Source organism: Archocentrus centrarchus, chromosome 16, assembly GCF_007364275.1.
Source record: "Archocentrus centrarchus isolate MPI-CPG fArcCen1 chromosome 16, fArcCen1, whole genome shotgun sequence".
Classification (NCBI taxonomy): Eukaryota; Metazoa; Chordata; class Actinopteri; order Cichliformes; family Cichlidae; genus Archocentrus; species Archocentrus centrarchus.
Window position 1 is genome coordinate 1573701 of NC_044361.1, and position 19426 is coordinate 1593126.

General features: G+C 42.2%; 1 protein-coding gene across 2 annotated transcripts in view; it reads left to right on the forward strand.

Annotated features, from left to right (window-relative positions):
- ntrk1 (neurotrophic tyrosine kinase, receptor, type 1) overlaps positions 1-19426 on the forward strand; it is a 43336-nt gene that overhangs the window by 21645 nt on the left and 2265 nt on the right. The window contains exons 9-16 of one of the 2 annotated variants that reach the window (XM_030749964.1): positions 185-199; positions 309-367; positions 446-548; positions 2328-2483; positions 3768-3898; positions 5761-5933; positions 13661-13901; positions 15918-16076. In XM_030749964.1, the coding sequence (XP_030605824.1) occupies positions 185-199; positions 309-367; positions 446-548; positions 2328-2483; positions 3768-3898; positions 5761-5933; positions 13661-13901; positions 15918-16076 (1037 nt within the window). The remainder of the gene's footprint in view (positions 1-184; positions 200-308; positions 368-445; positions 549-2327; positions 2484-3767; positions 3899-5760; positions 5934-13660; positions 13902-15917; positions 16077-19426) is intronic. The other variant, XM_030749965.1, reaches the window with a different exon arrangement.

Here is a 19426-nt window from a genome sequence, read left to right on the forward strand (position 1 = left end):
TAACTGACGCTCACACCTGTTGTTGGTATTCTCTCCACACTGTACACTATAAGGTGCCGACTGTACTACACTGTGATTTGGTGCTTGATATGTAGAGGTAACCAAACAGAATAGCACACGTTGCATCGTGGTACACTTCGTATTGTGTGCTCATAAATGTGTTTGTGTTCTTCCCACATGCAAGTCTTCTCGGATCAGAGTAAGTGCTCGGACGATTTTGGGTCTATTATAAAGCATGTCCTCTAAACACTGAGCTGACTTCCTGTGAGATCTGCCTGTTTTAATCTGCTCTCACTGCTGCCCCTCAGGTCCTACAAACAAGTCAGACATGGATGTCACAGACAACCCGGAGAGTCAAATGTATTTGGTACGTCTGCGTCCTCAGTCTCGGTGCAAACGTACTGACCGAAGAGTCTTAATGGAAATCTGACGTGTGTTTTCACAGGTGTATGTGGCCGCGGGTCTCGGCGTGCTTGCTTGCAGTCTTCTGCTCATCATGGTTTTGGTCATCTACAGATGTGGCCAGCACTCCAAGTTTGGTATTCACCGTAAGTTATCACACATTATTTCTGACTGCAAGCTTGAACTCAGGCATGTGAAGCCTGATGCCGCTCGCCTTTTTTATAGGAACTACAGTAACTCAGTCTAAAAAGTAGACGCATAATGAGCCTCTTGGCTCTGTCCAAAGGTAATAAATAACGTAATGGACCCTTTAATGCTCACTACTTAATATACTTTATTTTTATGGGAGAAATTGCTAATTATGGTTTTACCTGTCCCCAAAAAACAATCACGCCACTCACCACCAACTCACTACTGTTCATTTAAAGCTAAGCTAAGCTAACCAGCTTAAGAGTGATATCAAGTGTCTAACCTAATGTGATGGCATGCATGGTTGAAAAAAATCAATCATATGGCTGGAAGAATTTTTCTGTATTAAAAGGAGACTGAATGACTTTACATGTTAGTCTGTTGGTGCAGAGAAATGAGTGAGCAGGCCTCTGCAGCTACCTGCCACTCATCTCTGCATCAGGTTAGCGGCCCTTCTTTTTGTTATGAGCTCTTCCCACCAGACGACCATAGACACACACATGTGACAGGACAGTGATGACTCTGTGCACCTCACTGCACCACCATATCTTAGTTTCTGCTTGGACCGCTGTACTGAGCTGGTCTGAAAATATCCGTAACTGGACAAAGTTTGATTTCTGCCAATAACAGCGTGCTAAAAGGTTATCATGTTTTTCATGCCAGAAACATGTTTTTATGGTCGGTGTGTTTATGTCCTGTTGGCACGCTATCAGACATCCATCAGGAGAAAGTGAACACAGTCATAACACAGACTGTGGTCTTATGGTTTATGATGATGTGCTGGGTGGTTGAGTTGAGCACATTTTAATTGTGTGGAATTAAAAAAAACGAATGTGGCTCTGATCATCTGATATGAATCCATTTGTTGTATTAAAGTGGAAGAAAGCTGAGGTTTTCTATGTGCTTGTATGAAAAATGTATGTGCATATATATGAGTCACAATCAAATGTTCTGCCAAATAACTGTTTCAAGTCACAGACCGCTCTGTCAGTCTGCTGGAAGGTAATGCACAGGAGAGACGGACTAATATAGGATTTCCACTGAGCTGTAACTTTGCTCGCAGGCAGCCGCTGTGTCGGCTAAAGTGCCTTAATTACTGCATGAGAACAGCAGCAGAAACCTCCCCTGGCTACTGCCACGGGGTGAGGGCCATTAAAGAGGATGGATGGATGGATGGATGGATGGATGAACAGCTAGACCTGATGTAGCTCCACCTGCACTCCTTCCCCCTAACACACACATCCACCCTTCCCACTCTCACTCTGCCTAAGTGGGCCTGATTGCCTAAGTGGACCCTGCTCCCTCTTTCCTTCCTTCCATCGTGTCTGTGCTCTCTTATTGTTGTTCCATTTTCCACCGTGTTGGACTCTGGGGGTTCTGTGGTTTGCCTTCCTGAGTGAGGTTTTACAATTTGGGCCCCACTTGTTTGGCTTTTAATACACACTATAGTTGGGGGTTGCTAACCGCCCAGGCTTCCTGTACGGTCATATTTTTTTCCCTTCAGTGTGGCCTGATTGCTGCATGGCTGATGATGGTGATTATTAGAGCTTGTCATCATCTGTCACCATGGTACCAACAAATGTGCATCCAAGTTAGTAATAGTGAATGCTGATTCCTCGAAAGGAAAAATGGGTTCTGAATTGCTTCTTTTGATGGCTGCTGCAATCACAGATGGTTGGAGACTGATTAGGTGTCTCATTTCTCTCAGTTTTACTTGTTTTGCTCCGTTTCATTAGGATCATCAGTTCTGGGTAAAGAGGACGACCTGGCCGTGTCACTGCGCTTCATGAACTTTGGCAGCAGCCCGCCTTCCTCAGATGAAGACTCTGGTTTGTCCAGCTTCGTAGAGAATCCGCAGTACTTCTGCAGCATCATCAAAGACAAAGACATGTGTGAGTGTTGCTGTAGAGCCTGTCAGATGTTTGAATACGCTCATGTTTCCCCAGGAAATGCATTTTGACACTTTGATTGTAGGCATTCATTTGCTTTTTCTCGGGGAATGCCGCGGTCACTCATTGGCTGTTTATTCACATCTGTGACGTTTTGTTTGAATGTCACAGAAGAGTAAACAGAACTGTTGAGATGTAGTTAACGTTTCCTGCAAACAGAACATCAAACAGCTTCCTGGATGATATTTTATTGAATTTAAGAGCATCATAACCAACATAAGACTGAAGGAGAGGACGGAGCGTTCAGGCCTCTTAAAGCTTCCCAGTTTGTGGCACATCGTTCATGAATGGATTCTTCTGTAGAACGATGATGATGTTGTGTGGATACATTTATTATATATGCAGGGAAATGCGTCTTTCAGGGAAGGCAAAAATAAACAAAGAAGAGCGCCTGAGGCCCGAACTACGAAGCAGACCCTTAAACAGCGCCGTGACTCAGCTGGAAGAATAAGAACTAATGGAATAATAATTATAATCCATCAGATTCCCCCTTTTCTTGGTGACAGAGCTCACGGTAATGTTTTTCCCAAACACTTTTTATTTCTGTGATACTGCATTGACATCAGTGTGCACTGCTAAGACTGAGTGTAGTTAAGACCAGGCTTAATTTGGTTGATGGACCCTACGTGTCCAATTTAAAGAGCAGTCTTGACTAACTGTGAACTTAAGACCAGGCTTGGTAGAAACCAGTTGGTGGCTGCTCCATGGACACACCATCTGTATTACAGTGGTCAGTGATGTTAGTCTGTTGGTGCAGCATTTGAGAGAAATGAATGAGCAGGCCTCTACAGCTACCTGCCACTCATCTCTTCACGCCAGACGACCGCAGACACACACACGTGACAGGTCAGTGATGACTCTGTGCGACTCTGTGCATCCGTACACCACCGAGCCAAAGGCATGGATCACCTTCCATCTCTCCTCCACTCGTGCTTTACTTTCAGTTTCTGTCGCGCGCCCTCTTCTTCATCTGTTTCACTGTCTGCCGTTTCTGTTACCGGGGAAAACAAAAGCAATGTCCTCTTCCTGTTACGGCTGCACCAACAGGCCCTCATTTTCCTGCATTATTTAGTGTCAGTGTTGAGGTTTATAGCAAACCCACATACAGTAGCAGAGAGTAAAAAATGGCTTTGTGGCTTACCCAGACTTGAAATGATGAAGGAAAACGTTTCAGCATTTTTGAGTCTCGCCCTGATTTTCAGGCGTTTGTGTTTTCTGTGACCTCAGGTGTGCAGCATATTAAAAGGCAGGATATTGTTTTGAAGTGGGAGCTGGGTGAAGGAGCGTTTGGCAAAGTCTACCTGGCAGAGTGTGCGAACCTTAGCCCCGACAATGACAGGATGCTCGTAGCCATCAAGGTGAGTAACTGCCCAGAATCCCGCTCTGCTGTTTTAAAAGCTAATTTCACCATTAATGTGGCTTCAGCCCCTCTGAGCGTCGGCATCAGTAGTGAAAATGTCAGCAGTTAGCGTGAGGTCTGAGCAGCAGAGCAGAGCGGGTGAAGTGATTGACACAGCTGCAGCACAGCTGTGAAAAACAAAGATTTGGCTTTTAAACCTGATGCTGGTGCTTTTACACCCGATTAGCGTATTTAATGCAATTCAGTGTAACTCCGAGTTCCTGTTTCTCCTGCACGAAGCATAAAATTCACAATTTCTGTGACTTTAGGAAAATGTCTGCGTGTCAGCCTGCTGTTTGTCCCACACTATAAAATAAATAGTCCTAAAACTTAATACTTAAAGTCATAAAGTCCTCATTAAAGCTCTCTGCACCAACAAACACACAGCGCACTTCAGTCGCTCACACGCTGCGGTTTGAGAGTTGTTTTGGTTAAAGAGCAGTCAGCTGGTGGGAGACGACAGGTTAATGCGAACCGCAGCAGATTAAAAAACAAGATGGTGAATGTGGCTCAGCTCACATTTATCATCCCATTAATCAGACATATGCTTTTATAACAGCTCATCAATGATCTGAGCAGGGGCGGGGCACGGACCTCGAGGCCAAATCCATATAATAAAAATAATAAAACTCTTTCAAAGCAGATGAACCCCACAGAGGCCTTCTATACTCCTCGACGTTTGCTGCTTTTAATTCTGTTCATTTAAAAAAAATTGATTTTACTTTTTAAATTTTAAATTAAAGAAAAAAATATTTTTATTTTTCAGTTCTGCTGGTTGTTAAAAATAATCTGTAACTATAATACACTTGCTTATTATTATTACACTGGCTTATTAATATTACACTGACCTATTATTATTACACTGGTTTATTATTAATATTACACTGACTTATTATTATTACACTGCCTTATTATTACACTGACTTATTATTACACTGGCTTATTATTACACTGGCTTATTAATATTACACTGACCTATTATTACACTGGCTTATTATTACACTGGCTTATTAATATTACACTGACTTATTATTATTACACTGGCTTATTATTACACTGGCTTATTAATATTACACTGACCTATTATTATTACACTGGCTTATTATTAATATTACACTGACTTATTATTATTACACTGGCTTATTAATATTATACTGACTTATTATTATTACACTGGCTTATTATTACACTGGCTTATTAATATTACACTGACCTATTATTATTACATTGGGTTATTATTAATATTACGCTGACCTATTATTATTACATTGGGTTATTATTAATATTACACTGACTTATTATTATTATTATACTGGCTTTTACAGTAACTGTTCACATTGTAGCTTCGCTTCAAGATCAGTTCATCATGTCGGCTGCCAGTGATTATGAAAAGAATATAGGTAAAACTAATTTTCCACTGCATTCCTTTGTGCAGTGTTGTTTTTAATTATTTTGTTATACATGCAGCACTCTGTTTTATTTGTTTACTTATTTATTTTTACAGTGGTGTGTTTTCTAAACCCTCCACATTTGTCTTCACATTTGATTCATGTTCTCCAAATTAGGCTTGTTTTTGTTTTTTTCACAGTTCTTTGACCTCTCAGATTTATCTCGTGTGTTTCTCGTAGTATTTATTTTAAGTCATGTTGTATTTATATGATAATTTACAAACAAATGCAATAATAACACCAAACACGTGCTGCCTGAATAAAGAGGTGCTGCAGCTGTAACGGTACGAGCAAAACAGTAAAGGCCAAAGCTGTTCTAGTTCACTTCACCGGGCCTTCAGGTGTTAATGTAAAGGTTTGTGCATGTTTGCAGACTCTGAAGGATGCAAACGAGTCCACCCGGCAGGACTTCCAGCGGGAGGCGGAGCTGCTGACGGTGCTTCAGCACCAGCACATCGTGCGGTTCTACGGTGTCTGCACAGACGGCGAGCCGCTGGCCATGGTGTTCGAATACATGAGGCACGGAGACCTGAACCGCTTTCTTCGGTATGTAACGGCACGAATGCTGCAAGGAAATCCGTGCTGTAGATTTTCCCAACAAATATTAGGCTTTGGTCGTGTTCCTCGTTTCTGTGACTCAGGAAGCAGTGCTGATGAAAGGCTGCAGCAAAGAAGATCACAAACACCTCAAAAAGTCCCGGTAAAAACGTGTCTCAGCAGGCCATCAGAGTGACAGTGTTACAGCATCACAACACGCTAACGACACAGTTCAGTCATCACTAAAGCTGAAACGCTGATTAATCAATTAGTTGATTAATGTTTTAACCTTGATTAACTCACAAATGATGGCAATTAAAGTGTTTTTTAAAGCAATATTGCTGTAAGTGCTGAAACGACCGTTTCAGGCTGTGAAATATGAATGTTTGCAGGCTTTCTTTTTCCACGTGTTGTTATGTTTCAGACTCATTTGATTCACCTTTTGGAGTTATTTTCTCTAACCTTAATGAAAGACTCAGAGAATCTTCTGTAAGTATTCACACGCTCACATCAGGACTTGGATAAAGCCGTTTGTTTCTGAATTATCGGGAGACCAGATTTGCCTTTGTGCAGGAATAATTGCTCAGGAGATGCAGGTGAATAGTATGAAATAATGATACATTTATAATTGTATTAATTTCCCTTGATATAAAGGAGAGTGGACAATCATCCCAGAGTTTCGTGAACCCTCTTACTTTGACTCTGCAGGAAAGATTTCATGTGGATCCACTCTCTACGAGCAGCTGTAGCCCCAGGCCTTCACATATAGTGAGACCTCCTCAAAAAGCAGTCAAACCTGAAGGCTTCTTACCAACTAGCAGGATTGTTGAGGCTCAGCCAGGCAGCTTCTCTGCAGAGATGTTCTCCTGGATTTAGGTTCAGACTCTAGCTGGGCCGCTAGGACTTCCATAGGGTTTCTCCAAAGCCACTTCTGTGTTTTCCTGACTGCTTTGGGTCATTGAAATGTAAATATTCACGTCAGCCTCAGATTCTGAGGTTTTCATTCATTTCTTTCTGTTTTTCCATCTTTCTCTCCATCTTAAATAGGATGAATAGATATGGATACTTCCATTCTCTTAGTCTGCTGCTGCAGGAAAACCATCAGCTACCTTCACCATGTTTGACTCTAGGGAAAGTGTTATTGAGGTGATGCTCACTTCTTGGCTTCCTGCACACATGCTGATGGGAAATGTTTGAGTCAACCAAAGGATTTAGCTTTTTGTGGTCTGGGAGTCTTTCAGGTGCCTTTTAGGAAAATCCCAGCTGACCGTCATTTCTCTTTTAGTGAGGAATGGCTTCCATATGTCCGTCTCTACCATAAGGGCCGGAGTATTGGAGTGCTGCTCTCTGGCTCTTCCCATCTACACAAAGGAAAACGTCCTCCAAACTTCTTCCATTTGAGAATTAATCATGTTTTTTGGGCACTTTCGCAGCTGAGAGAAGTTCTTCCTTCCATCAATTTCGAGATCCTGCGTGTTCTCGTCCTAATTACGCCCATTAAATTCAGTCGGGCACAGGTGGAACCAGGCTGTACGAGCAGGAACACTGACAGAAGCAGGATGTGCCGTAATTTTTAGTAACATAACCAAACCGTGGTGTACTTGAGTCTAATGTAATAAAACCTCACACAGTCACGTGGAGACTGATGAGAAATGAATAAACTTAATAACATTATCAATTTAAATATTTGAACCTGAACCTCAGGACCTCAGTAGGGACCAAAGAATTTAAACCCATCGAATGAACCCTGCTGCTTATATCCATTAAGCCCCTGCAGGTCAAATCCACCTGGTTTATCAGCACTCGAAAACATTTCATACATATTTTTAAATAGTTACAGACATATTTCATATCATGTAATTGTTTTAAAGTGTTATCATCTTTATGTGCGCCTGCCTCCACTTACAGGATGAGCACCAACACCTGAATCTGTTTACAGCGACATCATCACGTCGTGTCGTTTGTTTAATGATTATTTCCTGCTTCCAGATGCGCTTCAGGTGCTGAGGATGGGAATCTCCCTCACACAGATAAGTGACTGCAGCTCTTTAAAAGCTGCCATCTGCGAGCTGTGCTGCTTTTATCGCCCAAACTCGATGTGTGTTTAAAAGTTAGACCCACTTAGCCGACCTCAGCGCGGTTCCAGTGGTCACTCGGTGGATTTCGTGTGTTTAAGTAGAAATGTCACGAGGAGTCGCGAGGACAGCCGTGGAAGTGTTTGTGCTCGACCGTACGGACGATTATATTTGATATTTTTGAGGCGACTGCTTTTCCTCCCTCTCCGCACTTCGAGGTTTCTGAGGTCTTATTTGAATGGTGTTTAGATTATCTGGAGACCCAGAAACAGCCGGGGTGATTTTAAATCCCTCAGAAAGTTGACACGTCTTTGTTTTCAAGTCAAGCATTTCAAATGAACCGCTGGCTCCCTTTAGCTAAAGTGACTCAGGCACTTCTTAACATCAGCTGGGATTTATTTGACTTCATTTCTTTTCCTTTGCCTTCCTCTGACAGCTCTGTGAAGCTAATGAATCAGTAAACAGTTGGCTGAATTTTATTTCTCTAGCTCAGTGTTGGAAATCACAAACAGCTCTGCTTTAAGAAAAACTCACCAAGAAAAAACTCTGTTCACATATTAATGAACCAAAACCAACTGAAAAACCACTTTATGTGTTTTGTAGTTATTAAACAGCAAAAGTAAGAATCCAAATATTGTACCAAAGGTTCACAAATCAAAACCGTACGTTAGCATTCGCCTGTATGTGGTTCACGTAGCTAACAGGACGACTGGCACCGCATCAACTGTTTAAATTAAACTCTTACTCTCAGTTTGGATTTCTTGACTTGAGGACAAAAGCAGCTTGAGAGGTTTGTGGGAAGAGGGGGACGTCCTGGAATAACATTTTAGTCACCTCACAGAGAACACATCCTCTGCTTTGTTCCGTTCATATCCTGGATGCATCCATAAATCTCTACATAACAGACGAATGCAGCAAAGTTGTCAGCTTGATCAGCAAACAAATTGAACGGTTGCACAACGACACCTGCTAATTAATGCAAATGTAGAAAATAAGCACAGATTTATTGGATTGTCTGTTAGTGTAATGTAACCACACAGCGAGCCGATTTAAGTGAGATCATCGCATTAAAAAGCACGACATCACAAACATGTTGAGGAGGGCCTTCAACTTTTGGAGCCAGACACAAGAGGAGCTGCAGTTTCAGTGGCACTGGCAGTGCCTTCATGTCTTCGAGGGCTGCAGAGGCTGCTGTGGTTTGTGCACATTTTGGGAAAAAAAACTAAACAAAACTAAGAGCAGCATAATTTATGTGACTGCTGGGAAAAAAATAAATTTGTGTGTGACAGGTGGAGGGTTGTATTCTCAGAGCCCTTAGATGAGCTGCTGGTGCCCCCTCCTCCCCACAGGATAAACAGCTTTGTAAAACAGCTCACTGATCATCTGCAGAGGAACGGTTTATTATTATTAGTTTCAGTCAGGTTTCAGAATTCATCACAGTACAGAAACAGCATTAGTGAAGGTTACAAATGATCTTCTTACAGCCTCTGACAGTGGACTCATCTCTGTTCTTGTCCTGTTGGACCTCAGTGCAGCTTTGATACTGTTGACCATAACATTTTATTACAGAGATTAGAGCATACTATAGGTATTAAAGGTACTGCACTGCAGTGGTTTGAATCATATTTATCTCATAGACTCCAATTTGTTCATGTAAATGGGGAGTCTTCTTCACACACTAAGGTTAATTATGGAGTTCCACAGGGTTCTGTGCTAGGACCAATTTTATTTACATTATACATGCTTCCCTTAGGCAGTATTATTAGAAAGCACTGCATCAATTTTCATTGTTATGCAGATGATACTCAGCTTTACCTATCAATGAAGCCAGATGACACACATCAATTAGTTAAACTGCAGGAATGTCTTAAAGACATTAAGGCCTGGATGACCTCTAATTTCCTGCTTCTAAATTCAGATCAAACTGAAATTCTTGTTCTCTACCCCACAAATCTTAGAAACATGGTGTCTAACCAGATACTTACTCTGGATGGCATTACTTTGGCCTCCAGTAATACTGTGAGAAATCTTGGAGTCATTTTTGACCAGGATATGTCCTTCAATGCACATATTAAACAAATATGTAGGACCGCTTTTTTGTATTTTTGCAATATTTCTAAAATTAGAATCATCCTTTCTCAGAGTGATGCTGAAAAGCTAATTCATGCATTTATTACTTCTAGGCTGGATTATTGTAATTCATTATTATCAGGCTGTCCTAAAAGCTCCCTGAAAAGCCTTCAGCTGATCCAAAATGCTGCAGCTAGAGTACTGACAGGGACTAGAAAGAGAGAGCAGATTTCTCCCATATTGGCTTCTCTTCATTGGCTCCCTGTTAAATCTAGAATAGAATTTAAAATCCTTCTCCTCACATACAAGGTCTTCAATAATCAGGCACCATCTTATCTCAAAGACCTCATAGTCCCATATCACCCCAACAGAGCACTTCGCTCTCAGACTGCTGGCTTACTTGTGGTTCCTAGGATACTTAAGAGTAGAATGGGAGGCAGAGCCTTCAGCTTTCAGGCGCCTCTTCTGTGGAACCAGCTCCCAGCTTGGATTCAGGAGACAGACACCCTCTCTATTTTTAAGATTAGGCTTCAAACTTTCCTTTATGATAAAGCTTATAGTTAGGGCTGGATCAGGTGACCCTGAACCCTCCCTTAGTTATGCTGCTATTGGTCTAGTCTGCTGGGGGGTTCCATGATGCACTGTTTCTTTTCATTCACTTCTTTTACTCTGTTTATACTCCACTCTGTATTTAATCATTATTTGTTATTAATCTCTGTCTCTCCCCCCTCAGCAGATGACCCCCCCTCCCTGAGCCTGGTTCTGCTGGAGGTTTCTTCCTGTTAAAGGGAGTTTTTCCTTCCCACTGTCACCAAGTGCTGCTCATAGGGGGTCGTTTTGACTGTTGGGTTTCTCTGTACTATTGTAGGGTCTTTACCCACAATACAAAGCGCCTTGAGGTGACTGTTTGTTGTGATTTGGCGCTATATAAATAAAATTGAATTGAAATGAAATTTTCAGTATGGCTAAATAGAAGAATAGCCGGTGGACGTGTATGTAAATTATTACCCAGGAAGGCAAAGAGTGACTCAGAGGTGAGGAAATGAAACCAAAGATTCTCACCGTGAGAAGAAAGAAATCAAACTCACTGAAAGAGACAGAAATGTAAGAATCCTCTGGATGAGTCACAACATGCCAAGGCACAGGGGTCAGTTTTATTATTTACAAGAAGTCTTCACTTCATTAATGAGATGAATTCCAGCTATGAAGGGTTTTTAGCATTCGACACGATTCCTTGACCTGTGCACCGAACTAATTTTTTATCTGCAGAGGGGGTTATGTAGCAAATGAGGTACTGATAACACTAAAATTGTTGCATAACATGGTGACAGAAGAGCTTCAAAATCTATTTTCAATCATTTAAAAACCTTTGCGAAACTGTGTGTGTGTGTGTGTGGGGGGGGGCACCTGGGAAACAGACGCTGTTGATGCTGCCTGCCAGGTGTCCTCCACAGGAGACAGACTGTGAGTGAAAACACACACACAGACTTTTCCTGAGATATATGTTCACGAATGGATGGAAATCGCATTTTCAGCAGACAGCATGGGTGAGATGTCTGAGAGCCCCCACAATGCAGCTGCTTTCCCACCCTGCCACCTGCCTTTTAAACTAATAGTGAGTGTATAGACAACTTCCTTTGTAAGGAGGGGACAAAGTGGAGAGGAGAGATATTAGGATGGATGGAGACACATCAGCTGTGATTTGCTCATTTAGGCAGGAGTCGGTTGTGAGAGTGGGTGTTTATGATCCACAAAAACCATGAAGAGTTAATGCACTCTGCATCTCTGAATTGCATTATTGCAAATCAATTGTAGGCGTATTATAAGCCTTATGTTTTTGATTAAGCATTGCTGTTTAATGGCTTTATTGTGGCGTGGTCGTGCTCACCGTGTCTGCACCGCTCTAGGGAGCTCATGTATGTCAGAAATGTTCAATCTGCAGATTGCATGCTGAGGTCAGTGACCTTCAGGTCACCCAAGGTTGGTGCCATAGTTACAACAAAATGACAAAAGCCTGAAAGGCTCGTTCAAGTGTTTGACAGAGCCGAGAGAAACAGAGAAGAATAGCAGCGGCCTCTCGAGTCAGCAGTGGAAATATGTGATTTTATTCCTTTCAGTTCACAGTTCACACAGGAGCGCCAGGCTAGTGCAGCACATTTAATCAAACATTAATTTCAAGAAATAAGGAAAATATGTCATCAACCAGAGGCAGCGCGCAGAAAAAATGGCCTTTAAAAGCAGTGCAGCTGCACCAATTAACAGCTTTAACTCATCAAGTGTCTCACTGGCAGCGTGACACCTTCAAGTGCTCACGTAAAGTCGGCCTTTACCTGCCGGGTTCATTCTCGTGCCGCAGTGCCCTCGAGTAAAGCACGGACTCACAGCAGGGGTTGGTCCTCGTGCGGCCCTCTGCTCCCGGATGGCCTCGATGCAGAGGATGAATTTGTCTAAAGGGATCAATAGTTTTTATTTCATGAAAATATGATTATCCTGCTCACTTGGATATAAAGCGCTTTGTAGACCAAACGTCTTTCAAGTTGACAATATTAGTTTTGTTTTTAAAAAGATGATGAATTTCTTGACTTTTGTGAAATGTGTTTTTCTTTTAGTCGGGAAAATAACTAAATACATTTTATTATTTGAAAATACTCGAGTTGTATAAATCCATTTCATACTATTTTTACTAAATGGTCTCTACTTTTTTCCCTGTACCTTGACAGCTGTAATTACTTCTCAGATTCAGATTTGACATTAAAGACTCTGAATCCACTTTTAAAAACTGTGCAGCACATTGTTAAAGATTATATCAGTGCCCCAACCTATTTCCATGTGACCTTCTACAAAAGGTAGTGCTTTTCAGATGTGCACTCTTCTCAAACTTCTCAGTCTTTCATGCAGGAAAGAGAAAAACCCACAAAATGAATGCAGAACTTTGTTTCCTTGGAACCCGCCATGTGAATCATCTCTGCTGCCCAGCCTCGTTCGGTGACCCTCTGAAGAGCACTCAATCCCCCAATAACTGATGGACTCAACTGTTTGTGTATAAAGAGTGACAATAAACTGCTGCTTATACACTCATGCATCTAATACTGTCATACAAATCAATATAATGGACCATTTTTCTGCAGAAGGATGGATCGGGTCCATTGTGCTCTGTAACTCTTATCCGGAGGATTTACATTGTGGTATTTGTACTTTAACTTGTACTTTAACCATGTCTTTCTCTCCCCTCAGCCCAACCGGTCGCGGCAGATGACCCCCCCTCCCTGAGCCTGGTTCTGCTGGAGGTTTCTTCCTGTTAAAGGGAGTTTTTCCTTTCCACTGTCGCCAAGTGCTGCTCATAGGGGGTCGTTTTGACTGTTGGGTTTTCTCTGTATTATTGTAGGGTCTTTACCCACAATACAAAGCACCTTGAGGTGACAGTTTGTTGTGATTTGGCGCTATATAAATAAAATTGAATTGAATTGAATTGAATTAACTCCCCCTGCTGAGGTCTCACTTTCACCTTGCTTCCTACAGTCTGATAAAATAACCTTGGATGAACAGATGTGGAATGAAGCAGCTCGTGTGTCCTTCTTGTGTCTCCTGTAGAGCTCACGGCCCTGATGCTCACATCCTGGAGGAGTCCAAGATGCCCCCGCTGGGAGAGCTCACTTTGCCTCAGATGCTGCACATTGCAGCCCAGATCGCCTCAGGCATGGTCTACCTGGCGTCGCTGCACTTCGTCCACCGTGACCTGGCAACTCGCAACTGCCTGGTCGGGGAGGGTCTGGTGGTCAAAATCGGAGACTTCGGCATGTCCCGAGACATCTACAGCACAGATTACTATCGGGTAGGTGGCTGAGACACGAAGGGAATGAAAACGTGACTGTTGGAGGGTTATTATCACTGTGTTTCACACCAACTGCTTTTATCTCTGTGTTTTTGAGGTTTCTGTCACTAAAAGCAAGATTTCAGCAATCGTAAATTTACTCCAAGCAACAGATCTAATAAAAGTTTGAAGTATGTACATTACACGATGATTACAATAAAACGGCAGCTGCTCCGTTATTGCTAATCCATCTTTGCTGCAGGCTTGGTAATGACAGGAGGACACAACAACATGTTACCATCTATTTGGGTTTGTTTGGGCTTTAGTTCCCCACACATACCAGCACACGTCAGGCTGCAGTCACATTCAGCATCTGTATAAGATGTGGAAGTTCCTTAACGCTGCATTCTTGGTGGCCAGCAGGGGGCGACTCCTCAGATTGTAAAGAAGTCTGTGGTGTTCCCAGTGAACACTGATAACTTTATGGCCTCAGTTTCCAGTTTCAGGTCTTAATGAATGCAGATACGTTTGTTTTGTAAATTACGGTCACCATCAAATTAAAATAAAGCAGGTGTAGTGCTAGCTTGTGATTGACAGCTCGCTGTCGTGGTTTATGTGAGAGAGACCCTCACTGAAGTCTGGTTTTAAAAAAGCTGAGGTGGCGATGGCGGCTGTGGCCATCTTTTATATACAGTCAGTTATACCAAGATTCAAGAACTTTATTGTCACTCTGGATATTTGAGCTGGAGGGCTCCAATGCAGTACATAAAACAATAAAAAAATAATAGTTAAATATATTAAAAACAGTAAAAATATCCATCTTAGGGCTGTGCTGTCCTACTGCAGTGTAATGTATCTGTGCTACTTGCTTTTAAAAAACTGTTCCAGGAGTTTCTCTGCATAATTCAAGTGACGCAGAGCTCTGTGTGCAGTGGTTAACATATTTGATCTCATTACCTGTGGCAGATTCACCTTTTACTGATCAGGTAGCAGCAGGTAAGATCTTACAACCAAATCACAGCGAGCTGTCAGAAGCATCTCTGTGAGATCGGGACTTTGTTTAAAGTCGTGACATGTAGCACACAGCAGGAGATGGTCAGGGAATAATCCGGTTTAGGCAGGAAACAGGACGTCGCACAGACATGCGAGTCTGCGGGTTAAAGGTTGTTTAGGGATCGGTCTCACCTGCACCTCCATCAGGGCTGCAGTGCGTGTGTAAAAACAGTTCTTACTTTTTGAGGTAGCTTTGCATGATCCACAGTTCAGAATAATCACTTATTTTGTAGCAGGGCCGCCCAGCAGTTCATCCTCTTCCTTAAAGCAACTCTCTCGGCTCCTTCGGCCGGCTCGGCACTGACAAAATATTTGAACAGCAGGCAGTTCGAACTTCTGTGTTCATCATAAAGAGCCAGGAGTGGAGAAATCACTCGGAGGCTTTTGGATCTGCACTTCTCGTCTAGTTTTGTAAGAAGATATTTCATTTTTTGTGTGTGTGAGTGTGAAAACGTGGTGCCTCAATCCACTATTAAACCTGTTAACCACAGTGTAGCCTAGGAAGATTAAGAAACACCTTTTTGGATATACATGAAGATGCAGCAAGTACATAAAGCAGCTGTCATGAAGTGTTTCCTTCTCAGACTGCTTCACCGTCTCCTGCAGTGAGTTAAACTGCAGGAGGAACGTATGTCACACATTTTAGACGTGCAAATGGCAGCATAACCTTTGAGACTGTGGAGAACCTCCTTTTAACAACTACAGTCGAACAGCTGAATAATAACATCGGACTTCTTCACGTGGCTGCTGCTCGGTGGGATTTGAGACTCTGGAAATTGCTCGATTCTGCTCCAGCGTGTACTCACGTGCCAGTGAGCGGGTTTTACTCATTAAGAGCATGTTGAGATCTCATAAATGTAATAAAATTTACAAACCTAAGAAGCTATCTCAAATTTATTTTTGGATTTCGAGCTGGTCTCCCGGTCAGTCAGAGGCAGGAACATCTATTTAAACATCACTTAGCGTGCGTTTCTTCGTCCTCAGGTGGGCGGACGTACAATGCTGCCAATCCGCTGGATGCCCCCCGAGAGCATCATGTACAGGAAGTTCACCACGGAGAGTGACATCTGGAGCTTTGGCGTGGTCCTCTGGGAGATCTTCACGTATGGGAAACAGCCGTGGTATCAGCTGTCCAACAGTGAGGTGGGTGGGTGTGGAAACAGTTAACTCACCGTTAGTTTATTGTATTTTTTGACTTTTCACATCTCAAAGTCGGCACTAAGATTCATATTTTTGTTGCTCTGTAAACTTCAGATCCAGTTAGGTTTGCTTTCACTCTGCAGCCACTAAAGAACTTTAAATAACACACCTGCATCGTGTCATTACTGCCTACACGCGCTGATGTCACCAGGTAGCCTTCCAGCAGCATGTTCATTTAGCTGCTGGTTTGTATGCTGCTGAAGTGCTTCTGGACACGAGTCTTACCATTTTAAAACCCTTATCTAAATGAATGGGGACAGAGTTATAACTTTAATTTTAGTCGTCCCTCAGATATAATAAACACCCTTTAAATTTCATTTAAAAACAGCTTAAAAACTGTAATGACTGTGTCCCAAAATAAGGTGCATATTTATTATAATAACGAGTAGATATGTCTGCCAGCACACAGTTAAAACCGCCATCTACGGTGCATATACGCAACAATATGATTGGCTGAATGTTGATTGGCTCATTTGGGGGCAGGGGTGGGACAGCCTCCATCTTTGGGATCGTAGATTTCTCCTCTTTATATGGCGTCTGTGACACATCCTCAGAAACCTCCCGTGGACCCTCATTCCTCACGAGTCGTGTGTCAGCATAACAGAACCCAGTCAGAGGCTCTGGAGAACGGCCTTTGACCCCAAGTCACAGAGGTCCAGACCTCGGTAACCTTACAGCTGGTTACTCGTCCTGTTTACGGTGGTCCATTGAGCTTCGTGTTTTATTCGCAGACGTGCTCACAGTATCGATGACCCGCCCCAAAGGTCAGCGGGATGGTCAGCAAAATGTTAAAAATGATTAAAAAACATTATATCCACGTTTATTGGCCTCAGGGATTCACTGAAAGCTAATTTTTCAGGATAATGATGAATCCACACAGGACATGAACCAAAGAAAGTTGGTCCAGATTTCTCTGACAGAGTGAGTCCTCTTGGCTGTCGCTCAGGCTTTTTGTTTTGTTGTTCATTAGCAGGCTACAGAAAAATCATCATTGAAAAAAATGTTGCTTATTTTTCATCTTTTTTCATTTTTTTTATAGATGAAAAGATTAAACTACTAATTATTTGCCAGTTAGTAGATTTAGTTTGTGGTAACAAGCTAACGAGGCTAACTGTAGCTTGTTCTTACTTGCAGACCTAAAAAAGGCGAAACTGATCATGTGATGTTTGTTATTCAGCCGTGTGGAGTTTATTTAATAAATGAAGTTAACTTGAAGTAACTTCCTTTTTGAACACTCTGCTCTGCAAACAGCAGCCTGAAATGTTTTGGTGCCTTCACGTAATTTAAACTTGCAGAACAAAACATCTTCACTGATACTTTACTCTTAAACCAATCAATAAATTCGTAGTGATTAAGGCCGGTCCAGTCTAGCCTTTTCAGCTCGAGCACCAAGAAGTGGGACTCCACTGTGACCACAGCGGTGCTATTACAGGCCGTAACCCTCTCTCCTTTCAAGACGAGGGTGGATCGCTTTTCCTTTGCACTCGATTCTAATCTGATTGGCTTTCATTTTTGCCCCCGGCCAATGAGCTGTAACCTTGTTAGCTTAATCTGCCTCATCCAATGAAGGACAGGTGAAATTACAATGTTGCCTAAAAACTCAGTGGTGGAAATAAATCATCCTAAAATACTGACGTGACGGCGTGTGATTGATGGGCCGTTTTGGTGCAAAGTGGCCGAGCGGCGACAGGCGCGCTCTGTTCGCCGGATCAGGCCGAGGTTAACGATGGAGCGGAGAGCACGGTGATTTATTCACTGAGCGTGTGAACTGAATCAGTCACTGCAGCCATTAGTGTCTCAGCTGGAGGTTCTTGGTGTTCTCGTTTGACTCTGAGGTCGCTGCTAATTGACGCACATCTGTGAGACTTTTGTGCTGTTTATTAAAATGTATTATCCTTGGTGCAGCAGGTCAGAGGCCTCCAGCCCCTTTACCTTCATTTACACTAGTTTATGAAGGACTGATGCATAAAAATGAACACGTGTATTATTTTAGGATTCTTTCGTGGGTTTATTGAGGTCGATATTTTGGGTTCTGTTGTTTAGAATCGAGCCAACACCTTCCTGTCTGTGCTTAAAAAGAAGAAGTTAGTCCGAACTGTTTATTATTCATCTTGTAACACTTCGGTTTGCTTTGCTCCTCCCACACTTCGGGATGCTCACCTGTGGCAGGTGGGGTGTGAAAGGAAACCGGTTGTTGTCTGTGAATTTACTCCCACCTGTTTTTTTTTTTTTTGGTTTTTTTCCAGCTTTATAATATTTACATTTAACAGGATCTCACCATTCACATGTTTTATTTAATGTTTTTATTGTTACTGTGTTCAGGAAGCCTATAAACTGATTAAAATAGTTTATTTTTTTTACCAGCTGCAACTTGCAAGTACAGATCATATCTGTATGCAATGATTTGAAATTATGTATAAATAGATTTTCTTTTTGGTGCTTTCAGTTTAGTCCAGTGTTACTGCATTTCTACTGCGGTTTATTGTTTATTTATGTATTTTTATTGCTGACCACTGAGTCTGTGTCTCTCAGTCTATATACAGATATTTGTGATTATGTCTGTGCGCTGCCTAAAATTTAAAAATATCCAATTCAGTGATTTACAAAGTCTTTAAGCCCTATATTTAAATAAAATTAGTACCAATATGATGACAGCGTGCTTCAAAAAATATAATGCAGGGATGCACAGAGGCTGAATCTGTGTGGAAAAATAGCTTCACAGTTTATCAGTGCCGAGAATCCAGAGACGTCTGCGTGGACGAGGCTTCGTGAACGGCCTTCAGGTGGCAGCGATCACAGCTCGGGCTCAGCTACATTTCTGAAAATCTCTGTCAGTAAACAGTTTATCACAACATCCACAAACACCAGTTACAGCCTCGTCATGCAGAGAATAAAATGGAAATGAAGAAGCTCCTTCAAGGCTGCCGGGGCCTCAGCAGGCCTGCCGTCCACACCTGTGACAGAAACCGCAGCAGAGACGCCCTGAAATCCTGCAGCACGCAGGAACTTAAACACATCAAATTTCCACAACTCCAGAAACTGAAACTCAGCATCGCACATGTTTACATATGATATGCTTTTTACTTTAAGTTGCATTTTAAATGAAATACGAGCTTTGAATGATTTGTAAATAATTGTATTCTGTTGAAATGATTTTATGTAACAAAGCGTCGTTAACCTTTGGAAGTGAAGTTTAATAAGGAGCTGTGAAAATCAGCTTGGAGCCGACAATTAACTTTAATATTGTGCACAGACCCTTAAAAGATAATAACTTCAGCTTTTCTGATGGCGCC